This window comes from Mauremys reevesii, linkage group 25 (genome assembly GCF_016161935.1).
Source record: "Mauremys reevesii isolate NIE-2019 linkage group 25, ASM1616193v1, whole genome shotgun sequence".
In the NCBI taxonomy this organism is placed as follows: Eukaryota; Metazoa; Chordata; order Testudines; family Geoemydidae; genus Mauremys; species Mauremys reevesii.
The window spans coordinates 15339169-15363047 of NC_052647.1; the positions used below are offsets into that span (position 1 = coordinate 15339169).

General features: G+C 60.8%; 1 protein-coding gene across 1 annotated transcript; it reads left to right on the forward strand.

Moving 5' to 3' along the window:
• Positions 1-17655: 17655 nt before the first annotated feature.
• LOC120390990 (tubulin alpha-1C chain) lies at positions 17656-22798 on the forward strand. The gene is made up of 4 exons (XM_039514135.1): positions 17656-17804; positions 20163-20385; positions 20473-20621; positions 21723-22798. Exons 1-4 carry the CDS (start codon positions 17802-17804, stop codon positions 22695-22697), a joined length of 1350 nt encoding a protein of 449 aa, XP_039370069.1. The 5' UTR covers positions 17656-17801; the 3' UTR covers positions 22698-22798.
• Positions 22799-23879: the final 1081 nt, after the last annotated feature.

The window sequence follows — 23879 nt, forward strand, 5'->3', positions numbered from 1 at the left end:
CAGAAATGCACCCACCCCATGGAACCAGCTGCTCCCTCCCCGCAGGGTCTGTCCCTAGCATAGCTCGGGTGTGGTGGGTTCAACCTGCAGCAACCCCGAGCGGGGACGCAGAGCTGAGACCTTGCCTTCCAGAGTGGGATGGCGAGAGCATTGCAAGCGTAGGTGCTGGAACTAGGGGTGCTGGGGTTGCTCCTGCACCCCGTGGCTCATAAACAGGGTTTACAGTTTGGTTCAGTGGCTCTCAGCACCCCGCACTATACAAATTGTTCCAGCCCCCCGCATTGCAAGGCAGTGGGGGTGTTTTATGGACGTGGGTAGCACATGGTGGGTGTCTTGCAACCCTGATGTCTCTCTTTTCCGCAGGGTGAGATCAGAGTCTCTTTCCCGGGTCTGCAGGCGCCTTTACACACCCATTTCTGCAGGGGAGGCGAAGGGGTAGGGAGAGGACAGGCAGCAGCTGCTGCAGGTGGAGCCATGAGACTGGCTGCTTTGTTGCAGGCTGGAGAGCAAAATTTTTAATCCCTTCCTGCAAGAAATCCAAATTTTCTGCGCATTTCCCACATTCTGTAGCTGCTCTGGATTCCTGCCCCCCTGTCTTTTTCACTAGTTTGACACATTTCTCTCTCTCTCACACACACACATTTCCCTCCTGAGCCATATTTTTTTGTTTAAATAACTCATCAGTCCCAGACCCAGGCCTGATTTTGGGCAACAACATCCCAGTGAATATTGGTCCCAACCCCCATGAGAACTGGCCCCCGAGAACGGCCAAGACTGCAATATTGCAGCACGTGTAGACTGTACCTGGAGTGGGTCCTGAATAATAAAGGACAAAGACCTCCTAGAGGCAATCCGCCTTCCTGGTTCCCTACATTCCCCGGGGGCTGATGTGATACAAGAAGAATCCAGGATTGCAGAGGCACAACTGAACAAAGGAACTTCTGGGCTCAGTGAGGGCCAGAGGGCTGAATCCTCAGCTGGTACAAATAAACATAAATGGAGCTGCACTGATTTACACCAGTTGAGGATGCAGCCCAGGGAAAGGGTCCGTATCCGGTTTCAGAATTTGGCCGTGGTCAGAGCTGGGCTTTTTTCATCAAGTTCATCTCTACCCACAGAAACCTGTAAATCTCCAAACGTGTTGTAGTGAAACAAATAGAAACAACACCCTGCCCTGGGCTCCGGCCTGTGCTCTGCATGGAGAGCTGCCAGGACTCCCAGTTACACCCCAGGACACAGCAACATTTGCCTATTTATGATACAACGTGGTGCTTCCCGGATACATATGTCTCATCCAAGCAGCACGAGGGGAGGAGAGTCCAGGGCATTCAATTCCCTGTAGGGACTCGTTGAGGTCTCAGGGTCATTTTGCTGGGGGTTGTAAATGGGCTTTGCAGTGCATTAGTGACTGGAAGATCCAGGGCTGAAACATAATCATCCATTTGAACAGTCCCCAAAATCTGTTCCGTGCTTACGGGATGGAGCACAGGAAATGTCTTTGCCTTTGTTTTCCTCCCTGGCTTCCTTCTATTTTACTCTAATCTATGGCCTCAGTTACACCTGGGGGCAGATCCTCAGCACGTGTCAATTTACACCCATCAGGAATTTGCCCATGTTCCAGCTATTGTTGTAGCTGCACTAGTGAAAATAGCAAACCCCTCCCCCCGTCTACACTAGAGGTTTGCACAGGGGCAGCTACAGCAGTGACTGTAACCCACCGTTATGACCCGGAGAGGTGGGGCGGGGCAGGTAACAGGATGGATGTATTTAGGGAGGGAGTATTGGTCATTAAGGCATAGATCTGAGAATCAAGAGACCTGGGCTCTGTTCCCTGCAGGAGGCATGATGGTGTCACCTGGGGAAAATTAATGAGCCCCTCTGAACCGGCAGCTGCACAATGGTGGGTAATATAAAGACCCACTTCCCAGAGGTGCTGTGAGGTTTAATTCCTTAATGTTTGTAAAACACGTTAAAACCCTGGGGGGGGGAGGTGCTCTGTAAGGGCAAAGCATTATGATCCCAGATCATCCCCAGTTTGGGAAAAATCTAGGTAGGAAACAATCAACTGCATTTCAACATGCAGGTCCCCCCATCCCTCAGCTGTCCCCTACTGTAACCCTCCAGATCTCCACGCCTCTGTACAGCCGCCTGGTTCCTCTGTCCCTTCCTGGCTCCTTGTGCTGCCGGACAGTCCGCTGGGTGCTAAGCACAGAGACAGAACTTCCCTAAATTAACGCTGGCCGTGAAATGTCCAAGGAAGCCGACGGGGCTGTCACAACAGCGGCAGCGACTCCCCTCTTTCCAGTGTTCCCTCCTTGGAGCTTGGGTTTCAGTCTCTGCATCGTTTTCTTCTGGTTGGATGGAAACAGTACGAAACCACAGGCCTTGCTCCTCCCTGAGGTCACCCGCTGAGGAATCCAGCCCCACTCTTTCAGCCTGGCTTTCAGCAGCAACTTGTCCTGCTCCTGCTGGGCGACAAGACCAGGTGCTTGGCCCGTGCGTGCCCTCAGTGCTGCCCCCTCCCCAAACCATCTGCTCTCACAGGAGCTTGAGCAGCACGACGCTGCTTATCCCTGCTTAGGATCAGGCCAGGGCAGAGCAGCGCGACTGGAAATAGAAGCCAAGGGTGGGTCAGGTGTGGGCTAAGCAGGGTTTTGATGCTGGAGCGCCCTGGCTGGGCAGGGTGCAGACAGCCAGCTCTTAGATCCTTCCATGGAAAGCTGGAATGCCCTGCGGTCCACCGGCCCCGCCCAGCTCCCCTTTCAGAACAGGCCCCGCTGTGCTCGGGTTTGTGTCTCTGTGCTGCTGAACTTTACTCTTCCAGCTGTGCTGTGGGTCCCGGGGCGGGTGTCTCTTTGGGTGCACGGGGACACCACCCACATAGAGAGGAATGGAGATGACCCCGTATCTCTGAACACTCAGAACCCTCCCTGTGCCAGCTTAATGCAAGGCATCTGGCCCGGCTTCATTCCCATGGCAGTTTAGGGGGTGCAGTGCTGCTGCCGACTGTGCCATCTTTGAGGGGAGAGTTAGAGCAGGGGTCTGGGCAGCAGGACTCCCAGGTTCCTTTCCATGCGCTAGGAGGAAGGGAGGACTAGTGGTTACAGCAAAGGACTGGGACTCCTGGGTTCCATCCTCAGCCCCGCACAGTGACTTTGTGTGAATCACCTCATTACTTCGTGCCTCAGTTTCCCCATCTGTAATATGGAGTTCATACCACTCATTCCTCTTCCAGGGGAGCTGTGAGGCTGAATTCATTAAAGTCTGGGAAGCATCTTCAGATGCTGGGTGCAAGGTGCTGGGGATGGGCAGAGGGTTGTGATTACGCCAAGAAAGAGGTAAATGCTCTGCAGATGCAGCAGTGAAATCAATGAACTCCCCCCAGTGTGCTGTGGAATCAAATCCATGGTTCCAGCCCAAGGACACAGGAGCCCCAGAGACGCTTGCTCTCTAATTAGGTATGTAAGACAGCGCCCTGCTCATCCGCTGCTAGGCAACGAGTTGTTCAGTTGCTAGGAGACGGAACAGGAATCCCTGGTGGCATTTGGTCTCCCTTTATCACCTAGCAAGTCATATGACTGTGCCCCGGGGAAAGCTGTCCTGGGAGGGGGAGAGAGCAGGATAGGAAAAGCTGGAAGACAGAGAGACAGCTGGGGAAACAGGGAGGCCCCCCCTGAGAAAGCTATTGTCCCCCCGGCTGGCTGACATTCAGATTTAATAAGCAAGGCCAGATCCAGGGGGTTTCTTTTCTTGGCAACAGGGGGGTCACATTATTTCTCAAGACACATTCCTGGGCCTGGGCCCTTTCTCAGCCCCACCCCCAGCACAGAATGCTGAGGCTGCATTTCTCGCCTCTCGGGGAGGCCTGGGGTAGGAAGAAGGAGACGAATCCAGCTGCTGCGGCTCCTAGCCCAGTGGAGAGCCGCCGAGTGCGGGGTTCATGGCACCCACATTCCGACCAAGCAAGCTCCGTGGGGTTGATGTCATTCGTACGCCAGCCAGAGCCAGGAGTGTGTCTTCCAGGGTTATCACAGCTCAGGTCTGAGAGGCTAGTCCGGGACCCGGTCTTAGGCACAGGCAGACAGACAGACGCTCATCATCACACCCCGACAAAGCCACGTTCAGAAATACAGGCACAGTTATAGTCACAGCTCTGCAGCCCATCTGCACAGCCACTTCTACACACACATGTGCACCCACATACACACACACACAGGCACACACACGTGCACACACACAGGCACACCCATGTGTGCACAGGCACACACGCACACAGGCCCACACACACGCATGCACGCACAACCCCAGGCCTCGTGGCAGGTCAGCAGTGACTCGAGCCTGCAGTGAGTTTGGCGGAGCTCAGCCCAGCCCCCGTTGGTCAGGTGTCCAGGTCTCAGCTAGCAGTGACTGGCCCCTTTGCTGGCAGTCTCGGCAGAGAGGCCCCGGACTGAATGAACCCTGGGGACTGACCCCCCCTTCCCCTGCTGGGAGGCTGAACAAGGCAGGGGCAGCCTGGCTTGTACCTCTCCTGGGGATAAAGGAAGAACTTGCGTTTCTAATCTCATTTCCTGGAGCAGCAGGAGGTGGGAACAGCTGTCGGTCGGCCTGGGCCTGGAGCGACCCCGTGACCAGGAGGCAGCACTGACTCTGCCCGCTTGGCCCTGGATCTGGGCTCCCGGGTTCCCGGCCGTCGACGCGCCTCTCCAAAGGGCTGCTGGGGTTCTGGAGAAGCGTCTTCTCTTGTGCCCCGTGGGGAGCACTTGCCGTTCTGCTGAGCCCGGGCTCTCCGCTCCCCTCGCCTTTGGCCTCGCAGAACAGAAGCAAACGCTGCTCTGGCACTGGGGCCTCCACGCCAGAGCTGTAGAGCAGAGACGACTGGGTCTGCTGCCCTCGCTCGTTCCCCAGCCTCCTTCCTCTGGGGCTCCCCGAGCTGAGAGGCAGGACTGGGCCCCTGGCCTCTGAAAGAGACTGAACTGAGCAGGCAGCCTCCTGGGCCCCAGAGAGAAGCAGGGTGGGACCACTGGGAACCTTCAAGTTGTATCCCAAGGAAGAGGAACTGGAAGAACCCATGTGTCCCCCAGACGTTTTCCCAGCCCCACCGTGTCCCCCGGATGCTCCCCCGGCCCCACCATGTCCCCCAGACGCTCCCCTGGCCCTGCCCTGTTCCCTGGATGCTCCCCCGGCCCCACCATGTCCCCCAGACGCTCCACCGGCCCCGCCGTGTCCCCCGGACGTTTTCCCTGCCCCACCATGTCCCCCCAGCCCACCGTGTCCCCCGGATGCTCCCCCAGCCCCGCCGTGTCCCCCGGATGCTCCCCTGGGCCCAGCATCCCCAGTAGAAGGAACAAGCTTCCTTTCCGGCTGCATTTTGTGTATTGTTGGTAGCAACCAGCAGCTCCCTAGCGACCGTTGCCTGGCCTCTCCGGCTGTGTTTGCAAGCGCAGGGTCAGCGCCAGCAAGGCACAGATAAAACCCGCTCGAGAAACGCGTCCAGGGCCGTTAGGAGCCGGTTACCCCCCAACCACCACGCAGCAAACAAACACGCAGTGCCGGGGAGTTCCACAGCAAGGACAGGCTGCGGCAGGAGGAGGGGAGCCCCAAACCCCAGCAATTCCTCCACCCCTGGTGCAATGCGCAGGGAGCCGCTGAGGCAGCCGGTCAGCACTGCTCCAGCCGGCGCTGGGGAGTGGGTCTGGCTGGCTCAGGGCTGGGCCGGGGTACAAAGCCTTTCACCCTCGGTTGCTGGCTTCACTCTGGCCCCCGGCTCGCGGTATCCATGGCTGGCGGGTGGCCCCTGGGTTACGTCAGGCAGGGTGGGTGGGTGTCTGTCGGCTCCCAGCGGGTACCAACCTCACCAACAACGCCCAGAACTGAGCTCTTGGTCCTGCGGAGCAGAGAGGAGGCTCTGTGCTGCTAGGGCTGGCCAGGAGGCTCAGACCGGAGCCGGCTTTGGGGGCCAGAGAACAGTGGTGGCTGCACTGGTTACTTGGCAGTGGGGATCTTCCCCTGTCTAGGGGCTCCTGCCTTTTAATGGGGGAAGACAGAGTGAGCGGCATTTAGGATTCGGATCCAGATCATCCCAGTGCCCGTGTTCCCTGAGTCCTTGCACCCCAGCACTTTTCCATGGGGTACCCTCTCCCTCGAACTTAGCACCGCGCCCCTCCGGTCTGTCCCGGCTTCCCCTCCGCCAGGGGCCGGATGGCAGCCAGTGGTGTCACAGCCCAGTGTCTCCAGACCCAGTGAGTTTAGGGGGGAAGTGAAGGGAAGCGTGGATGGAGCCGGGTGCCTGATAAATGGGCAGGGAAGTACAATGGAGAGGTGGGAACCAGGGAGGTCCAGGAGCGCGGACCAGGCTGCCTCAGCCTTCAAGGGGCGAACAAATCCCCCCGCCACCCGCATATTAAAGCCCAATACAGAGATCGTCCCGGCTCCCTTCTGCTCCGCGGCCCTGGGCAGAGAGGGCCTGGCGGAGGGCAGGGCCTTCCACAAACTCCAGCTCAGCAATTCCTCGCTCTCTTGTTTTCCCACATCCAGATGTGCAGCTTCAGGAGCAATCAGATTTTCCAGCTGCCGGATCCAGGCCCCCACAGCTGGGCCCAGGTTCCCGTCTCTCACACACACACGTTCCAGCCAGATGCAAGCAGCCTCTGAGATGAATCCCAGCACAGACACCCCCGCGGCTTCCCAGCCAGAAAGCATTTGCTGCAGACATCAGCACAGCCGAGCATCGGAGACACATAGGTGGGGGATGGGGGGCAGCCCATCTGTGTGGGCCTACGATGGCACAGCAGAGACTCACAAAACAGTGTGTGTGTGTGTGTGTGTGTGTGTGTGTGTGTATACAGGAAAAATGCAATTCAACATGCTATAACCATGTACCGGAACCATCAGAACCCAGCTCCCGCTCCCCAGCATGTTTATAACATGGTCTGTGCTGTCCACCTAGCCGGGGAAAATTCAAGTCAGAACATAGCTGAGCCCCACCGGGGTTTAAATCTGGTGATTTCTTGCAGTGTAGACGGGACCTGCAGACCCGGCTACCTCGGTACTCGTATGGGCCTCGGCACAGTGTTCCCGGCATGCCTCACTGGTGGATTTTTATCCTGAGTCAGGGAAGGATCGTCCCCCCGGGGAGTTGAGGCACAAGGCAGAACATGTGACTTGCCCACGGTCTGACAGGAGGTCTGTGAGTCAGCGAGGAATGGCCCCCCCTAGACTCCCAGGCCATCCCATAGCCCAGCCCCTTCCTACCCACACAGAGATGGCAAAGACCCCATAGGCCATCAGAGCTTGGGCAGGAGCAGTCCCCTGATACGGAGCGTGAGGCGTGGAGTCAGGAACTCTGAGTTAGTTGGGGCTGGTCCTGCTTTGAGCAGGGGGTTGGACTAGATGCCTCCTGAGGTCTCTACCAACCCTAATCTTCTATGGCTCTATGAACTCCTGGGTCCCACTCCCAGCCCTGGCTTGCTGGGTAATGCCACGCCTCTGTTTTGCCTTCTGTGAAATGGGAGTAAAACTCCTCCCTGCCCTGTGGTGGGGAGGATGAAGTGCTTCAGGATCCTCGGCTAGCAGGGCAATAGAAGGACTGTCATTCTGCACAGAGGCGTAGCCAGATTGTCCCTGCCCTGCTCATCTGCAGCCTGGTGGCCTGAAGACGCAGCAGGACAAGCCACGGGCTAGTGAGGGGAAAGGGGCAGCATGGGTCAGGGCTAAGCGGGACAGGACTCCTGTAAATTGCACTTAGCCGGGTTAGTTCTGCTGGCAGCTGCCCTGGCCCTGTGAGCTAATGTCATGGTGCAGAATGGACCGGAGCGAATCAATGCCCAAGGAGATGAAGGAGGGGGACGCTGGGGAGGAAATGCGTGTCTGCAATAAGAAAGGCTTCGGGAAGGAAGCTGCTTTGTGCCCCAGCAGGCTCGAGGCGGGGCTGCAGCAGCTGCCTGAGCCAGCAGCACATTGATGGGTCTCAGCGGAATGAGTCAAGCCCTTTGTATCCTTTTCAACACGCCTGTCACAGCGGGCAGATGGGACCCTTCGCACCATTGCTCTGCTTAGCGGGGAGGCTGCATGGGGACCTGCGTGTGTGTGTGCCTGCCGGGGGTGCATGGAGATGGGTGCGCCGAGGAGCACACGCTGTGCGGTGGTTTCTGTGCATCCAGCATATAGTGCTACTGGACAGGGCTGGCATTCAGCTTTGCCAGCCCTTCCCCTGTGGGGCCATCGCCCCCATCCAAATCCCCCTGAAGTCAAGAAAAGCCCCTCAGTGGGGCTGGTCAGGCCTGAGATGATACCTTGACGGGCAGGTCTCAGCCAAGGGGACCCATTTTTCTTCACACAATTTGAGACGCAAAAGCGATTTGTTTGTTGCTGAGTCTAAAACAAAAGGCTCCTCACCACTGGACAAAACGCATCACATTTGGAAAACCCTGAAAAGTATCACTGTGAATAATAAATAACTCTAATAAGACCGTTCATTAAGATCTGAATATTTCCCAATTACTAAACAGATGTCAACCAATTAATCTGACAAGCCAGCGTGTTTTAATCATTCTTATGCTTTTCTTTAAAATCAGTGTATGTTATTCCCCATGTCTGATCTCGTGTGGCAGTTCCTGTTCCTCCTGGAAAACCTTCCCGTGCGTATCTAGCTAGCTACCCCAGCCAGCCCCATCTGTCTAGCTCGGTATCTAGCTACCCCCAGACAGACCTCTCTGTGGGTCATCTAGCGCATGGTTTTGGCCAGCATAGGTGTTAAACGTATCTTGCTCCACGGCAGACTGTCACTACAGCCCTATCAGCAACAGCCGTCCTGGGAAAGGCTCCTGTGCTTGACAACTATTGTTAGCCAAAGTGGCTGTTTGCACGGTTGGCGCTCCAGGAACCTGCCTCTCTTTAACCCAAAGGAGCTTTCAGGGTGAAGTTAAAAGCTTTGAAAACTACAGTTCACAAGGGCAACACAAAACCAGACCTGTCTTCTTTTGGGAGCAAGCCTGTGTAGTGGTTAGAGCAGGAGACTGGCCATCAGCGATCTAGGCTCTAGTCCCGACTCTGCCAGTGACTCACTTGGGCAAATCACTGCCTCGCACTGCGCCTCAGTTTCCCCGTGGGGTTTGAAAGGGAGTTGTGGCACTTAACTCACCACTCCTGGGAGCTCTCAGGAGAGGAGCACAAGAGGTGGGCGGGGGAGATTTGTGCTACTCTCCTCCCCTCCCTTTCCCATGTGCTGTGAGAGCTTTGCAGAGGAAAGCTCGGTTAGATCTGGTCTGGGGGCACAGCCCAGTGCCAGGGGAGACGCAGGGTTTGTGTGCCAGCCTCCAACGGCCTTTTTGGTCCTGGCTGCACTCTCATTTCTACCCAGTGAAAACAGCTCAGCCTTGCACTGCGCATGGACCAGGCAGGGTTGGGCTCTGGGCCTGGCCGCAGGAACTAACCACGGTTGAGCCACGTCCCTAAAGCAGGTCACAAGGCTGCCAAGTCTTGGGCAGGGCGGCGAGTGGGCTGGGCGCTGGCGTGGGCTCAGGGCTCCGTCCCCTCAGAGCGGGGCTAACCCCTCCCTGCCCGGCTGGACGCAGAGCACGGGGAGAGGGTCAGTACGGCAGCGAGCAGGGCGGGGGGACCACAGGCCTAGGTAGACCCCAGTAAACATGGTCTGGCCCCAGCCACGCTGCGAGGTGCGAGCCGGGTTGGATCTGGGTCCCTGGATGCAGCAGAAATCGCCGCTCAGCCCAGCCGCTGGGAGGGGCCTTTGGAAAGGTCTCAGATCCCCTCCTCCACCTGTGTCAGAAACACATTCCCCACGGGGCCCCCCCGGCATTGCACGACAGGGGACAATCGGGGAGGGTCTCGCCAGACCCCCCCCCGCAGGAGGGCACAAGGCAGCCCCACTCTGATCTCCTGTAAGAGCCGCTGACATCAGGGGTGGGCCTGAGAGCAGGAGGGAGACCCCCTCGCCCACAGCCGGCCGTGCCCCCGTCGCTCTGGTTTCATACCAGGCTGTTCCTGGTCCCCTCACAAAGCGCTGGACAAAGGGGCCGTGCAGCTGCAGAACAGCTCCCTCCCCTGCGTCCCCCCTCCCCTCCCCAGGCCCTGCGGCAGGGAGGGAGGCGCCCGCAGTTTGGGAGGGGGCTGTGCGCCAGCTGGCTGCTCCGGGGATCTCCCAGGCGGACACGTTGACAGTCGCTCCCCTCCCCGGGGGGACCCACCCGCTGCCCCTCTCGTCCCTTCCCCAAAGGCCGGGCGGGCGGCAGAGCTCCCAGGGTGGTTCTGCCTGGCAGCTGGGCTGGGCTGTCTGGCCGGCTGGGGGCTATTGCTGAGCTCGGGGGGCTCCATTGCCTGTGGGAGAGCTTCCGCCAGCCGGGGCCAGCGGCCTGGCAACGCCCTGTCACTCAGGCCGGCTGCTGGCGAGGCCAGGCAGGGAGAGACGGCACGGCCGGCCGCGGGATGCCCCGGGTCTCAGCTCTGCCTCCCACGCTCTCTCTCCCTGCACCCCATGCGCTGGGGATGAGTCATTTCCTGGCAGAGGAGCCCCATGCGCCTCGTCTCTGTGCCTCCCTTCGCAGACGGTTTCCAGCATTTCTGATCCAGGCAGATACCAACGTGACCGAGACACAGAAAACGTCTCAGGGAGCAGGACTCCAGCCTCGGCACTGGGGTCTGGCTGGGAAGCCGGGGGCGGGTGGCTCTGGGTTTCCAGTTCAGGCAGCTCCCCTGCAAAACACATCACCTGCCCCGACCGACTGACCGACCGACCGCTCACCCCTCGGCCATCCCCACTGCAGAGCCCGACTGCACCACGACTTCCCGCCCGGCCAAGGGAGGGTGGATTAAAGCCCCTTTGACCCTGGGGATCCGGGCACTGGGAACTGAGGCAGCCTGGGCACAGCTGCGAGCAGCCGACCACCAAAGCAGCCCTCCCTGGCCTAAGCCAGTGCGAGAGGCTGGGTGATGCCCCCACCAGGCCCCATAGAGCTCTCTGGGGTGGGGGCAGCGAGGAAGAGCCTGTCTGAGGAGGGAGAATGGGAGCAGGGTCATGGGCGGGGGAGTCCAGCCTCGTCCTGGGGAGGCGAAGGGCTGATGCCGGCTCCTTGCATCTACCCGCCGGCGAGGGGGGGTGTCGCTGCAGACCTGGGCTCTGTGGAAGGGGAGAGGAGGAGGAGCTGAGGACCGCATTGCGGCAAAGCTGGGGATGGAAGGAGGGGGAGAGAGGGCCGAGAGGAAGCGGCAGCCGCAGCGCCAGCCCCGCACACACTCACTGGCTCACACAGAGGTGACGGCGAGGGCCAGAATGAACGGGCCAGTGACAGCTCTCCCGGGCTCTCTCACGCCTCCCGCTCCCCAAAGGCCCCGCAGCTGAAAGCAAAGCCGTTCCCTGGCACATTTTCCGCCTGTTACTTTTGCACAAACGGCCGAGCCCTCCCCGTAGACGCGTGAAATCCCCTGTCTGCCACCAGTGCCGAGAGCAGCTGCTCCAGCCTGGGCCCATCTCAGCAGGACGCTCGGGGCCGGCGTGCCCCTCACAGGTATAGGCCGTGTTTGCAGATCAGATGCATGGGGGGCTGGGCCATGGCAGGTCCACTAGGGTGGGGGTGTTAGAAACTCTCCCTTCGGTGGCTATTATGGGATGTGCATGGCAGCTGCAGCCTGGCCCAGGCCCCTGTTATGCTGGGCCGGGCACTGCACGGACACAGATCAGCAAGACGGTCCCTGCCCTGAGAACTCACGTCTGTGCAACGCTTTGCAAGTGAACAAGGCTAATTATCAATGGAGATGGGCCCGACCCTCAGAACCCAACCCCCTGCCCAGTGGTTTGGGGTGCTCAGAATCCAGTCCCAGCTCGGACTAGTCTTTCCTTCATGCCAAGCCCCCAGGCCGATGCCCTCTGTCCCCATGCTGCGGGGCCTGGGGGGCTGAGGGTCGCGGTGCTCACCAGGGTGGTTACTCCCACTGCTCCAGGCTGCGGCTGCACAGCTCTGAGCAGGGGGGTGCTGAGAACGGGACTGGGCCCTGGCGGGAGGGGGCTGAGCTTTCCCAGAGGTCTGGCTGTTTAGGCAAAGTTCAACCCCATCCTGCTTCTGTGGATTGAAGTGCCAGGGCCGCCTGGGGAGGGGGGGGAAGTGGGGCAATTTGCCCCAGGCCCTGGGCCCCACAGAGCCCTGCGAGCCCTGGCCCGGCCGCGGTCCATGTCTTCAGCCGGCGTTTCGGCAGCGGGGGCCCTTCAGTGCTGCCGAAGACGTGAAGTGACTGAAGGCGCCCCCCCACCCCCCGCCGAAATGCTGCTGAAGACCCAGGCCGCCGCTGGGTGAGTACAAGCACCGCAGCTGCCCCGCTGTGCCCCAGGCCCCCTGAAACCTCTGGGTGGCCCTGTGAAGTGCAGCCGCCCCTGCCCCCCCAGGAGCTTTGCAGGTGTCACTGGAACTCAGAGTAGGGCTGACACCTCTGGGATGTCCAGGTAAACTGGAGCTGCCAAACTGGCCAGCTGGCAGCAGGCACTGAGCTCCCGGACAGATTTCCCAGGACCTGGACAGGTGCCACCTGCCCCCAAACTCAGCTCCCACCCATGTGAGCCAAAGGAGATTCTCCATTAGCTCCCAGCAGTGCCGGGCCTATGTCACACAGGAAAGCGGCTCTGGTCCTGTCGAGCAGAGGCAGTGCTGCACTAACCCCTTCAGGACAATATCCGAAGGTTTCTTTCAACACAAGCTCAAATTCCGTCTCTGAACGTGGCGACTAATATCTACGGCTGCCACCCGCAGGGCGTTAAAGGAGGACGACGTGCTGAGTAGGATGCATGCACACTGCAGGTCCCTGGGCCTCGGCGGGTCTCACTTCGCTTTCACTGAGCCACCGGGGGGAGGGGGGGCTGAGCTCTTCCGAAAATCTTACTCGTCATCTGTCTGCGCTTCAGTTTGTCCAGCTGGAAACTGCATAAAATAAACCCACTTGCCTCCCTCCCTGGCCCTGTAAAGTCCAGACGGGCTCCCTGTCGGCGTGCGCCCTGCGGGTGAGACACCAGAGACGACTGCATTTCCCTGGGTCGGGGGGAGGAGTGATTCCTGCGTGTGTCACTTGTAAAGCGCTGGCTGCACCGTGCCGGACTCGGTGTTTGTGCTGGCGAGCTCCAGCCGGCCTGTCTCGTGGAGCCACCCCGGGCAGGGTAACGCAGAGTCCCAAACGCCGATCCCCCGGCTTGTGCTCCCTGGTGCTCGCCCACCCCGGGCCTGCGGAACCCCAGGCCTCTGGCAAAGGGAACATTTAGCTGTGGCGCCACCTGCTGGGAGCAACGTGACCCAACAGCACAGAGGCAGGGCGGAGGCCTGGCCCCGAGGAGACTCGCACCCGGGCACTGGCAGCTGCTTAGTCATTCGGCAGTGAAAGACCCCGGGACAAACTCTGCCCCTGGGTGACCTCCGGGTAAAGCCGAGGGGGTTTCCAGCAGGGAAACACGGGCTGGGCTGCCAGGCCAGCTGAACAGCGCTGCTCTGGGTCACACCCCGACACGGGCCGGGACTCGGGGTGCTTCAAGGGCGGTACAGATTGTTCCAGCAGCACCTGCGCCCCGGCCGACGGGGTGAAACCAACCGCATTTGCGAGTGTGGACCAGGCCGAAGCGCAGAATTTGGCCAGGTCTGAGGCTTGGCAGGCGCTGCGGGTTGGCCTGGATGCTGAGCGTCCCCGAAGAGCCACCCTGTGGCACTAAGGCACCACCATCGAAATCTGCCGGCTAAGACAGTCCCTCCGTCCAGACCAGGCATGGGGCTCGGGGGCCTGGCTGCCCGGCTGGAGGGTGGCAGGGGATCGATCCCGTAGGATGGTGGCTGCTGCAGGAGGCGGTGGGAGGGGTGTAAGGTACTGGGGGGCACGTGTTCCCATCCCCACAACCACTCACAGCCAGGCTGAGGCTGGGGAAACCCCCCCTCAGTGGGGTGCAGGAAGAGGCCTGAGTGGTACCTCTCCTGGGGACAAACAGGAGACCAGCCTCTAAGACCTTTCCCAGCCCCTGCCAATTCCTTCTGCGTCCTGGTGCGAACCCAGCAGGAGCTGAGCTCAGGAAGGGCGGGAGGCTGGAGAGCAGGCTCAGCTTAGGGGGCAAGCAAAGGGGACCCCAGGGGCTGCTCTAACTTACCTCACCCCGCCCAAGCTGCTCCCAGCACCCGCCTATGCCCGGGGTCAGGCAGGAGGGAGAGGGCACAGGGCCAGCCTTTGGCTTTATTCGGCTGGCTGGCTAGTGAACGCCAGTACACCAGGGTTACAATTCCCAGCGAAAAGCAGGGAGGGGGCATGCTAATGTCACTGCCCTATTTTCAGATGTTCCCAGCAGGACTGAGAGCCCCCTCCACCCCCATCAGTGCCCCACTGGGAGAGGGGGCAGCGAGCTCCCAGGGGACCGTCACCAGGCAAGCTGCTGCTCCCCCGCTCCTCTCGCCTGCCAGCACCCCCCCTCCGCCCTGTGACTTCCTCTTTTCCTGCCTCTTTCTCCTCTCGAATTCCTGTTTTGATTTAACATGGGTTTTCCGTTCCTCCCCACTGCCGGCCTGCCCGGCCTGCCGAGCCCGGTGCACTGGCCCTGCCAGAGGAGCTGAGAGCTGTAACGACAGCATGGCCCGGTGGCCAGGGCCCGGCTGGGCGGCTCAGTGGCAGGTTCTCACCCCGTCTGACCCTACGCTTGGCTCCCGGTCGTGGCTCACGCAGGGATGTTTTGGTCCCTTTACCGATGGGGAGACCCGACACCCGCCCCGGGGCCTCGTCCTGACTCTCAGCCCTTGGAGTGAAAATGAAGCCAGAGCCGGGGCGAACAGAACCGTGGTTTGAGTGACCCATGGTGACAAGGTGCCGGTCTGGAGCTGCCACCGCCAGCTTCTCCCGCCGGGATACGGGCTCGCACGCAGGTGGGGGTTGTGCAAACCCTTTCTGAGAGGAACGGCCCGAGACGGATGGGGCGGGTAGAGCAAGTCAAAACCCTCCCCAATGGTGTGTCCCACACCCGGCCTGAAGAGACCCTCGCCTGGGCTGGGCCTGGGATGCTCCCGAAGGGGCCCTAAAGGGGGAGCCCATACAGAGCTGCAATGGGGCTGGCCCTGCTCCTGGCACATGGCTCAGATGGTGGATCAGGGGCACGGCCAAAGTGCCACGGTGGGGGGGGGGCACAGGGAGCAGAATGGGAAATGGAGGGGCCTGGAGGGGCCAGCGCCTGCTGGGCCCCACAGAATAGGGAGTCCCGCAGTCCAGGACGGGAGTACTGAGAATTGGGGTCCGCCTTGGCCTTGGCCTCTGTGCTGACATGGCAAATGGCCATTGTTTCCAGTCCCGTTGGCAGGTGGGCCAAGACCCCCCCCTGCTCATTTAATGTGGGACCCCAAACAGCTGCCACCAGGTGAGAACTTGCCGCCTTGGCCGGACCTGCCTTGGGGAGCCAGGTGTCCCGTTCCCAGTGGCCGAGGGGCCCAGTGCCTGGCTGATGCCATTGCAGCATTAGATCTGGCACTCGCCCGCCTTGAGGTTACTGCTCTAGTGGAGAAGGAGATTCAGTTCCTGCCCTGATGAACTGCCTTGGTCCCACCCCCAGCCTGCTGCCTGGTTTTCCCCTCAGGAAACCCCCCAGGATCCCACTGTCAAAATGGCTCGGCCCTTCGTTCTTCTGACTCACTAGCCCCAGTTCCCCAGGTAGCTGTGACTGACCCATACCCTGGGACGTCCCACAGACGGGTTTGCTTGGGGCAAGTGGCCTTGGCTTTCGCAAGAGATGCCCAGAACCCGCAGTGTCCTGGCCATGCTGGTGCCAGGCGGATAGCGAGACAAGGGCGGGTAATGCCTCTGACGGGCCCAGCTTTGAGCACAAAGGTGGAAAGAAAGCCAGGCTCCCTCCAGTGACGCGCATCCTGCAGGCTTGTCCCCACTCCCTCCCCCCGCAGCGCGCTCCCTGCTGGGCCAGCCGGGGAGGGGAGAAGGGTGCTGAGTTCAAAGCCGGACTCTGACACAGGCCGGGTGCTGGAGCCTTGGGGCAGCCACTGGTCTGTCTGGGCCCTGGGGGTAACATCGCCCCCCCCAGGGAGTCACCGGGGTTAACTAGAGCTGAGCACTGTTCTGTTAACCCCTTGCCCCCGCTGCTCGGCGGGGGGCACCCGACAGGTTAAACAGGCAGCAGAGCTACAGACTCCAAGCAGGGGCAGCCACACGAGCCGGGTATCCTGGTGGGCAGAGGCGGGCGGAAAAGCGCACCATGGGAGCCTCCGTGGGGAGAGTGTGTGCAAGGCCGGGCAGCCTGGCCTGCCATCCTGGCAGAGCCAGGGCGAGGGAAATGCCTCGAAAGCCAGGCCGGGGCTCCTGGTGTTTCGCTTGGGGGCACAGGCTGATCTGGAGCCCGTGCACCGGTTCACTGCCCCCATGAACAGGGTCAGCGCTGGCCTGCAAAGCCAGGTCGCTCAGGCCCTGTGCACGCTAGAGACTTCTCAGACCCCCGTACGTCCCCCCGCAGGGTCCTCGCCTGCCCACAGCACCCCCCAGCCAGGCTGCAGACCGGGGGCGATGCCATGTCGCATGTCGCTGGGGCTCTGTGCCCACAGGGGGCAGGCGACCCCTCGTTACAGAGGAGCACCCCAGGAGAAGGGGGGCTGCTCAGAGCGAGCTCCCCAGCAACACCTGTGGTCCCACCCCCTCGCCTTCCTCTCAGGCCCTTCCTGTGATCTGCTGCCCACTCCCTCCACTGTCCTCCCCTCCGCAGGGAGGTGCTGCCTGGTCCTGCCCCCTCCTCATTCACTGAACACTGAGCTACCAGAACTACTCACTTCCTTCTGCACCCCACCTCCGCAACCCATTGCCCATCTCCCCCACCCCATCCCCCACTCCTGTGTCTCTCCCACCCCATTCTGCACTCCCATGTCTCCCCCAGCCCACCCCGCACCCCCTGTGTCTCCCCCAGCCCATCCCCCACCTCCTTGTCTCACCCAGTCCCTATCTCACTCCCCATGTCCCCACAGCCCCTCATGCATCTCCCCCGCCCCAGGCCTCCTAGGGTTGCCAATTGTGGTTGGACACATTCCTGGAGGTTTCATCACATGACATAATCTTTAATTAAAGATTAATCTTTAATTCCTGGAGACTAACAGACGTTCTGCAGCATGAGCTTTCTGGGTGAATACCCACTTCTTCAGATGCAAGAATACCCACTTGCATCTGAAGAAGTGGGTCATCTCACCTGCCACCCCCATGTCTCCCCAGTCTATCCCCCCCACCCCCATGGTTCCCCATCCCATCCTCATCGCTGCCACCCCAGGCCTCCCCTGTCCCATCCCCCACCCCATGTCTCCCCCAGCCCATCCCCCATTGCTGCCACCCCCCCATGATTCCCCATCGCTGCCACCCCAGGCCTCCCCCGTCCCATCCCCCACCCCCAGGCCTCCCCAGCCCATCCCCATCGCTGCCACTCCCCCTTCCCCATCTCTGCCACCCCAGGCCTCCCCATCCCATCCCCACCCTCATGCCTCCCAGCCCATCCCCATCTCCCCACCCCCAGGCCTCCCTCCCCGCTCCACATTCCACTCTGCGTCCGTCACCCACTACGTGCGAGTTCAAACTTTCGAACCTGCCAATCAGGACACCGCGGGGGCGGGGTTTAGGCGAGGGGCGTGGCGTGGAGGAGGGACACACCCTACCTCCCCGGCCCTCGGGCACAAGGCCCCGCCCCTTCCCCTTCGCCCCGCCCCCAAGGGTATATAAGGCCCCGCCCGGGGGCAGCACAAAGTTCTTCTCACTGGAGACTCCCTAAAGGGTCGGATAGTGAGAGACGCCGCTGCCCCGCTACCGTCATGGTGAGTTCGGGGCCCGGGTTCGAGACCCCCGCCCCCCCCCCCGGCGAGCTTTCCGCCCGGGACTGTGCGCACTGGGGGGGGGGGGCTGTGTGTGGGGGAGGGGCTGGGGGGGCAGCCGCAGCTCGGCATGCGGGGGAGGGGCGGGCACGCGTGGGCCGCCCCACGCCGCGCTGCGCGCAGGGCGCCTGTGCCCGGCAGAGACCCGGGCGTCCCGTGACCTTGGGTGCCCCCACGTGCCGCAGGGCCCGGAGCATCCCGGGCCGCGCCCTCGGCTCCTTGCTGCGCCACGCGGGGCGGGCCGGGCTCGGCCGGAGGCGGAAGCTCGTTCTGGGGGGGGGAGGGGAGCTCGCTGCCCTGGAGCCGGCTCGGCTCGGCCCCGTGCGCGGGTTTCCCCGGGGGGGCTCGGGCGTGGCGGGAGTTCTCCGGGGCGGCCCAGGCTCGCATGTGATCCGGAGCCCGCTGCTCCGGGCCGGGCTGGGCTGGGGGCGATGCAGCCAGGAGCGCCCTGCATCGGGGCATTGTGGCCCGGCGGCTATAACGCCTGGCAGCGTATTTCATGGGTGGGGGTCGGTCCCCCATCGCTGTGGTCAGGGATAGTGAGACTCGGGGCCCATCGGACCCAGGCGTCCTGGCCGCTCCTGGCTGGGCACGGAGCCCCGAGCCTGACTTTCTAGCTGCCGCCTCTAACCACTAGGCGCCGCTGGGCCCGCGGCTCCGCATGGGTGGGGAGCTGGCGCGGGGTGAAGCGAAGCTGTGATGCGCAGGTGACTTTCAGGCTGGGCGCAGGGGGCGGGGGCGGAGGTGAGCCAGGGCTCGGGCTGGGGAGGCAGGAGGGGCTGTTTAAAGCCTGGAAAGAGGAAGTGACGCTGGTTGAAGAGGGATTAGGCTGTTCCCAGCTTGTCTCGGGTACAACATTCAGGTTTAAAACAGGAGCATGGACACGCCCCCCCCCCCATGGGAGGCCAGCGCTGTATCCCGGCTCTGCGCCCCGGGGAGCTGCCCAGACTCCTGGGCCCTGTCCCTAGCCCGTCTGCAGTCCTGACCCACCCGAGCGTGTTAGCTGGGGGAGGCAGGGGGTGAGCAACGCTCAGCGAGGGGCCCGGGAGCCTGCCCGCCTTAGCCAGCGCTTCAGCGGGGCTACCGGTGACTTCATTCATTAGGCCATTTCGTGCGATGATCGACGCTTCAAGTGAACTGAGGGGCCACGTTCAGTGGCCTCCAACAACAACTTGCAATGTGACCTTCGCCAGCGCTTCTGGGTGCCTCAGTTTCCCCTTTGGGAGGAGGAGGAGAAAGGCAGGTGAAAGCGTTACCCAGTTCCTGAGCTCAGAACTGAGCCAGGCCGCAATACGTTCCCCGGCTGCATTTCAGCAGGGACTCGGTACCGCCTCAGAAGCCCTGCGGCTGGCCAATGTGGAGCGGTTCCGGCTCCTACGAGTTCAGTCCCTTGGCTTCTCTGGGGGGCGGCCAAACCTCTGCTTCGGCTGGAATTTCTGGCGTTGTAACCTCTTCTTAGGAAAAGAGAAGCTGCTTTCCAGACCGTGCTGCTGGCAGTGCTCCGGTTCGGCCTCCCCTGCAGGGTTAAATGACTGGCCACAGCCCTTCAAATTGCAGCTCTTGCGGCTGCTTATCTGGCCTGTTTTTCCATGAGTCAGATGGCTGGAGCTTGCTGGTTTAATCTGGCTTAAAGGGGCCTTGTATTGAAAGACTAGGACTGAAGCCGAGGCTGAATGAGCTCAGTGAGGGTTACACAATTGCTGGGGGACGTGGATCAGGGACTGAAAAGGGGAATTTGCATGTTTCCATGGGGCCCGTCAGGAATGTTCCCTGGAGCTGGAGGCCAGCCTGCGGGGACTCAGTCAGCAGCAAGTTTGGTTACTAGGCTGCAGCTGAGAACTTGCTGCCTCATCACAGGTCTGCTGTTTCAAATCTGCTTTGACCCTGCAAGCCAGAGCTGCTTTCAGACAGCCTGGGCGGCCTGTAATGTGGCTTCTCTGTGCTGATGTGGTCAGGGGAAAAACCCTTCTCTGGCCTGGTTCAGGAGCCTGGTGTGTTCTGGTAGATGCCTTGGCTAAACAAATGGTTCCTTAGGTCACAGCATATTCTTCCCGCTGGGGTGGGGTGGGGTGTGGTACTTGGCTGGCCACAATCACATGCCAGGGCCAGCTCTCTTCCTGCTGGGAGTTTCCTCATGGCTCCTCTCTGGCCTAGAGACTGTCTCCTGGAGGTGTTTGCAGTGCAGGTCACATGGCTCATTCATAAATCTAATCTCGCACCATCCTGCCCCATGATCAGCTGGTGACACTGGGTGCAGAACTGCCCCCAGCCAGGCTGTTCAATGTCCCTTTCTTCCCGCAGCGTGAGTGCATCTCTATCCACGTCGGCCAGGCTGGTGTCCAGATCGGCAATGCCTGCTGGGAGCTCTACTGCCTGGAACATGGGATCCAGCCTGATGGCCAGATGCCCAGTGACAAGACCATCGGTGGAGGAGACGACTCCTTCAACACCTTCTTCAGTGAGACGGGCGCTGGGAAGCACGTCCCCAGAGCCGTCTTTGTGGACTTGGAGCCAACGGTCATAGGTGAGTTCTGGGGTTGAGTCCCGAGCCTCGTGTTCCTGCGAACACCATGGAGAAGGTGCCTAATGCTAAATTGTCTTTCCTCCCCAGATGAAGTGCGCACTGGGACCTACCGCCAGCTCTTCCATCCCGAGCAGCTCATCACCGGCAAGGAAGATGCTGCCAACAACTATGCCCGTGGGCACTACACCATTGGGAAAGAAATCATCGACCTGGTTCTGGACAGGATCCGCAAGCTGGTGAGTGAGTCTCTCGCCAGCAAGGCCGATCTGCGGCACCAGTCTTGGCAGGAGAATGGTGCTGACACGTGTTTGTGCCAACCCCTGTTCTGCCGGAATCGGCTCCCTAGCAAACGTCTCCTGTTCCAGACAGGAGTAAACCAGTCTCCCCTGTTCAGCAGCGGGGTGGGGGAGCTGAGCTAGGACAAGGGGGTGCAGTGAGTGTGCTGGTGAAGGGAGGGATGTGACTTGTGTTGGCGCCAGACCCAGTCCATGTAGGAGGTACCTGGCCATGCTGGAGCAGGCAGCGGTGTTAGGAGCACTCTCTGGAAAGCATCTCTGCATTCCCAGCTGGGTGCAAGGTGTCAGCAGGTGTGTAAAGAGCTTTGCCGCTTGTCTAGCATAGATGAGCCCTTTGGTATGGTGACTGTTCTGTCTCGGATCTCCCTGATGGGAGGGGTTTGGGGTGTGTGTGTTTGGGTGGGGGTGTCTGCACCCACATCTTGCAGGTATTGGCAGTTTGGGATTTAATGCAGGGTTGGAACAGTCTGCCCCCCATGGGACAGGGCATGAATGGCGCACACAGGGTTATTCCCCTGGCTAGTTCTCACAACTCCCTTACAGCTGCCTGTCCTGCCCCACTTCCTTGTGGGGGGCCATCTGCCCCGGCGTGACACGCTGGAGGGCAGCTACCTCCATCTCCACCCTCTTCCCCAGGCAGAGACCCACTGGTAATGGCGGCTGGGTGTGAAGGACTCGGCTCTGGAAGAGCTGCTGTCTCTGGAGCGGTGAGACGTGGCTGTGGTTCCTTGGGGAGGTCTGAGCCCCGAACCCACTGCCTCTTACAGGAGGAAAGGTTAGGAGCCAGCTCACCTCTTTGAAGTGGCAATGCAGGGGCCCAGCTGTCAATCTTGCGGCCAAAAGGCTCGTCAGTGGCAGAGGCTCCTGTCCCGGCTGTTTGGCTTTGCAGTACCCATGTCTGTTTCCCAAACTGTAATTGATCGATCAAAGAGCAGGGCTGGCAAAGACAGCCTGGGGCAGGGCCTGGCACTAGCTAGGCTCCTGTGACCGGGAGTCCTGTGCATTTTCCAGAGGCAGCTTGTAACTTCTTTCCTCTAACAGGCCGACCAGTGCACAGGTCTCCAGGGCTTCCTGGTCTTCCACAGCTTTGGAGGTGGCACTGGTTCTGGGTTCACCTCCCTGCTGATGGAGCGTCTGTCCGTTGACTATGGCAAGAAGTCGAAGCTGGAGTTCTCCATCTACCCTGCTCCTCAGGTCTCCACCGCAGTGGTGGAGCCCTACAACTCCATCCTGACCACCCACACCACCCTGGAGCACTCGGACTGTGCCTTCATGGTAGACAACGAGGCCATCTATGACATCTGCCGCAGGAACCTGGACATCGAGCGTCCCACTTACACCAACCTCAACCGCCTTATTAGCCAGATCGTGTCCTCCATCACCGCCTCCCTCCGATTTGATGGTGCCCTGAATGTAGATCTGACCGAGTTCCAGACCAACTTGGTGCCCTATCCCCGTATCCATTTCCCTCTGGCCACCTATGCCCCCGTCATCTCTGCTGAGAAAGCTTACCATGAGCAGCTGACTGTAGCAGAGATCACAAACGCTTGCTTTGAGCCAGCCAACCAGATGGTGAAATGTGACCCTCGCCACGGGAAATACATGGCCTGCTGCCTGTTGTACCGTGGGGACGTGGTTCCCAAAGACGTCAATGCTGCTATTGCCACCATCAAAACCAAGCGCAGCATCCAGTTTGTGGACTGGTGCCCAACTGGCTTCAAGGTTGGTATCAACTACCAGCCTCCCACTGTGGTTCCTGGCGGCGACCTGGCCAAGGTGCAGCGGGCCGTGTGCATGCTGAGCAATACCACAGCTGTGGCTGAGGCCTGGGCTCGTCTGGACCACAAGTTTGACCTGATGTATGCCAAGCGTGCCTTTGTTCACTGGTACGTAGGGGAGGGGATGGAGGAAGGCGAGTTCTCGGAGGCGCGGGAGGACATGGCTGCCCTAGAGAAGGATTACGAAGAGGTGGGGGCAGATAGTGTTGAGGGTGAGGACGAAGGAGAAGAGTATTAACGTGTCTCGTCTCGTCCCTATGCTGTCACTTCAGTTCTGTTTTCCCTGTTCCTGTAAAACTCTCCACTGTGTCCTGTAGTCATTAAAAGTGCTCTTCCTACTCGGACTGTCCTGTTTACTCGCCTACGGGGCAGACGGCGCCTGCGTGCTCTGGCTTGGCCCTGGGCAGGGGGGCGCGGGGGTGCCTCGAGATGGGCCAGGGCCAGGGTAGCCTCAATGAGGACCAGCTATTGAATGGAAGGGGGCAGATGGGGCTGTTCTCGGCTCCTTGCCAAGCCAAACACTCTGGCCTGGGACCCCTGGCGTCCTCAGCCTGTGACAAAGCTGCCTCAGTCCCAGCAACCCCTGTCACGCTTCAGCCATTCACTGACGCCACTTGGCAGGTGATGGAGCCCTGCTGGGGGGCAGAAGCATGGTCACCATAACAACCCTGCACTTGCTGTAGCTTCTTCCTGCATCTCCTGGAGCCATTAATCCAGCTGCCATCACATCTCAGTCGTGGCCTCCTGTGTGGCACTGAGACCCCCCCCATGTGCTGCTGGGGGGACAGGACCTCCACTTTGCAGCAGCTCTGCCTGCCCCAGTACAGCTGGGGGTGAGACTGGGACCTGTCCGCACCAGCCCAGCCTGCCCCACAGGCAATGGGGAGAACTTCACTCCAGGCTTGGGGGGGGCCAGGCCCTGCCATGCATGGGGCAGGTGCTCTGTGTGGGGCAAACAGCCGAGTGGCTGGGCCCTGGGAGCCCCCAGCTCACTCCAGCAGGCCGGGCGGGGGCAGAAACTCAGCCTGGGCAGCTGCCTGTTCTGCTCAAAGGACCCAGGCACAGGCTGCTGCGTGGTACAGCCTGGCAAGGGAACCCAGGCGTCCTGTTCTCCCCAGGAAGGGCTGCACTCCTCTCACTGCCTAGCCCTATGGGGTGCAGATAGGCCAGAGCAGTTTCCTGCTCCACTGTTAATACCCCCCCTCCCCCCAGCTCTCTCCAGGGCTCTCGGGGTCGCCTTGTCCTGGAGGAAGCCAGATGGGGATAGTGCAGCCCTGGGCTCCTCCCTGCCCCTACCCATAACTGCTCCTGTTGGAGCATCCTCCCCCTTGGGCAGGGGGCAGGCGAGGCCCAAGGGAAAAGGACCCAACAGGCCCCCATCCTGCCAGGGCTGCAGGAGGGGATAGTCCTGTGCTATAAC

Bases quoted from the DNA above. Each gene is read 5' to 3' on its own strand.
- LOC120390990 (XM_039514135.1), top strand. The intron at 20,386-20,472 runs GTGAGTTCTGGG...TTTCCTCCCCAG, and splicing joins CTTGGAGCCAACGGTCATAG to ATGAAGTGCGCACTGGGACC. The intron at 20,622-21,722 runs GTGAGTGAGTCT...TTCCTCTAACAG, and splicing joins TGGACAGGATCCGCAAGCTG to GCCGACCAGTGCACAGGTCT.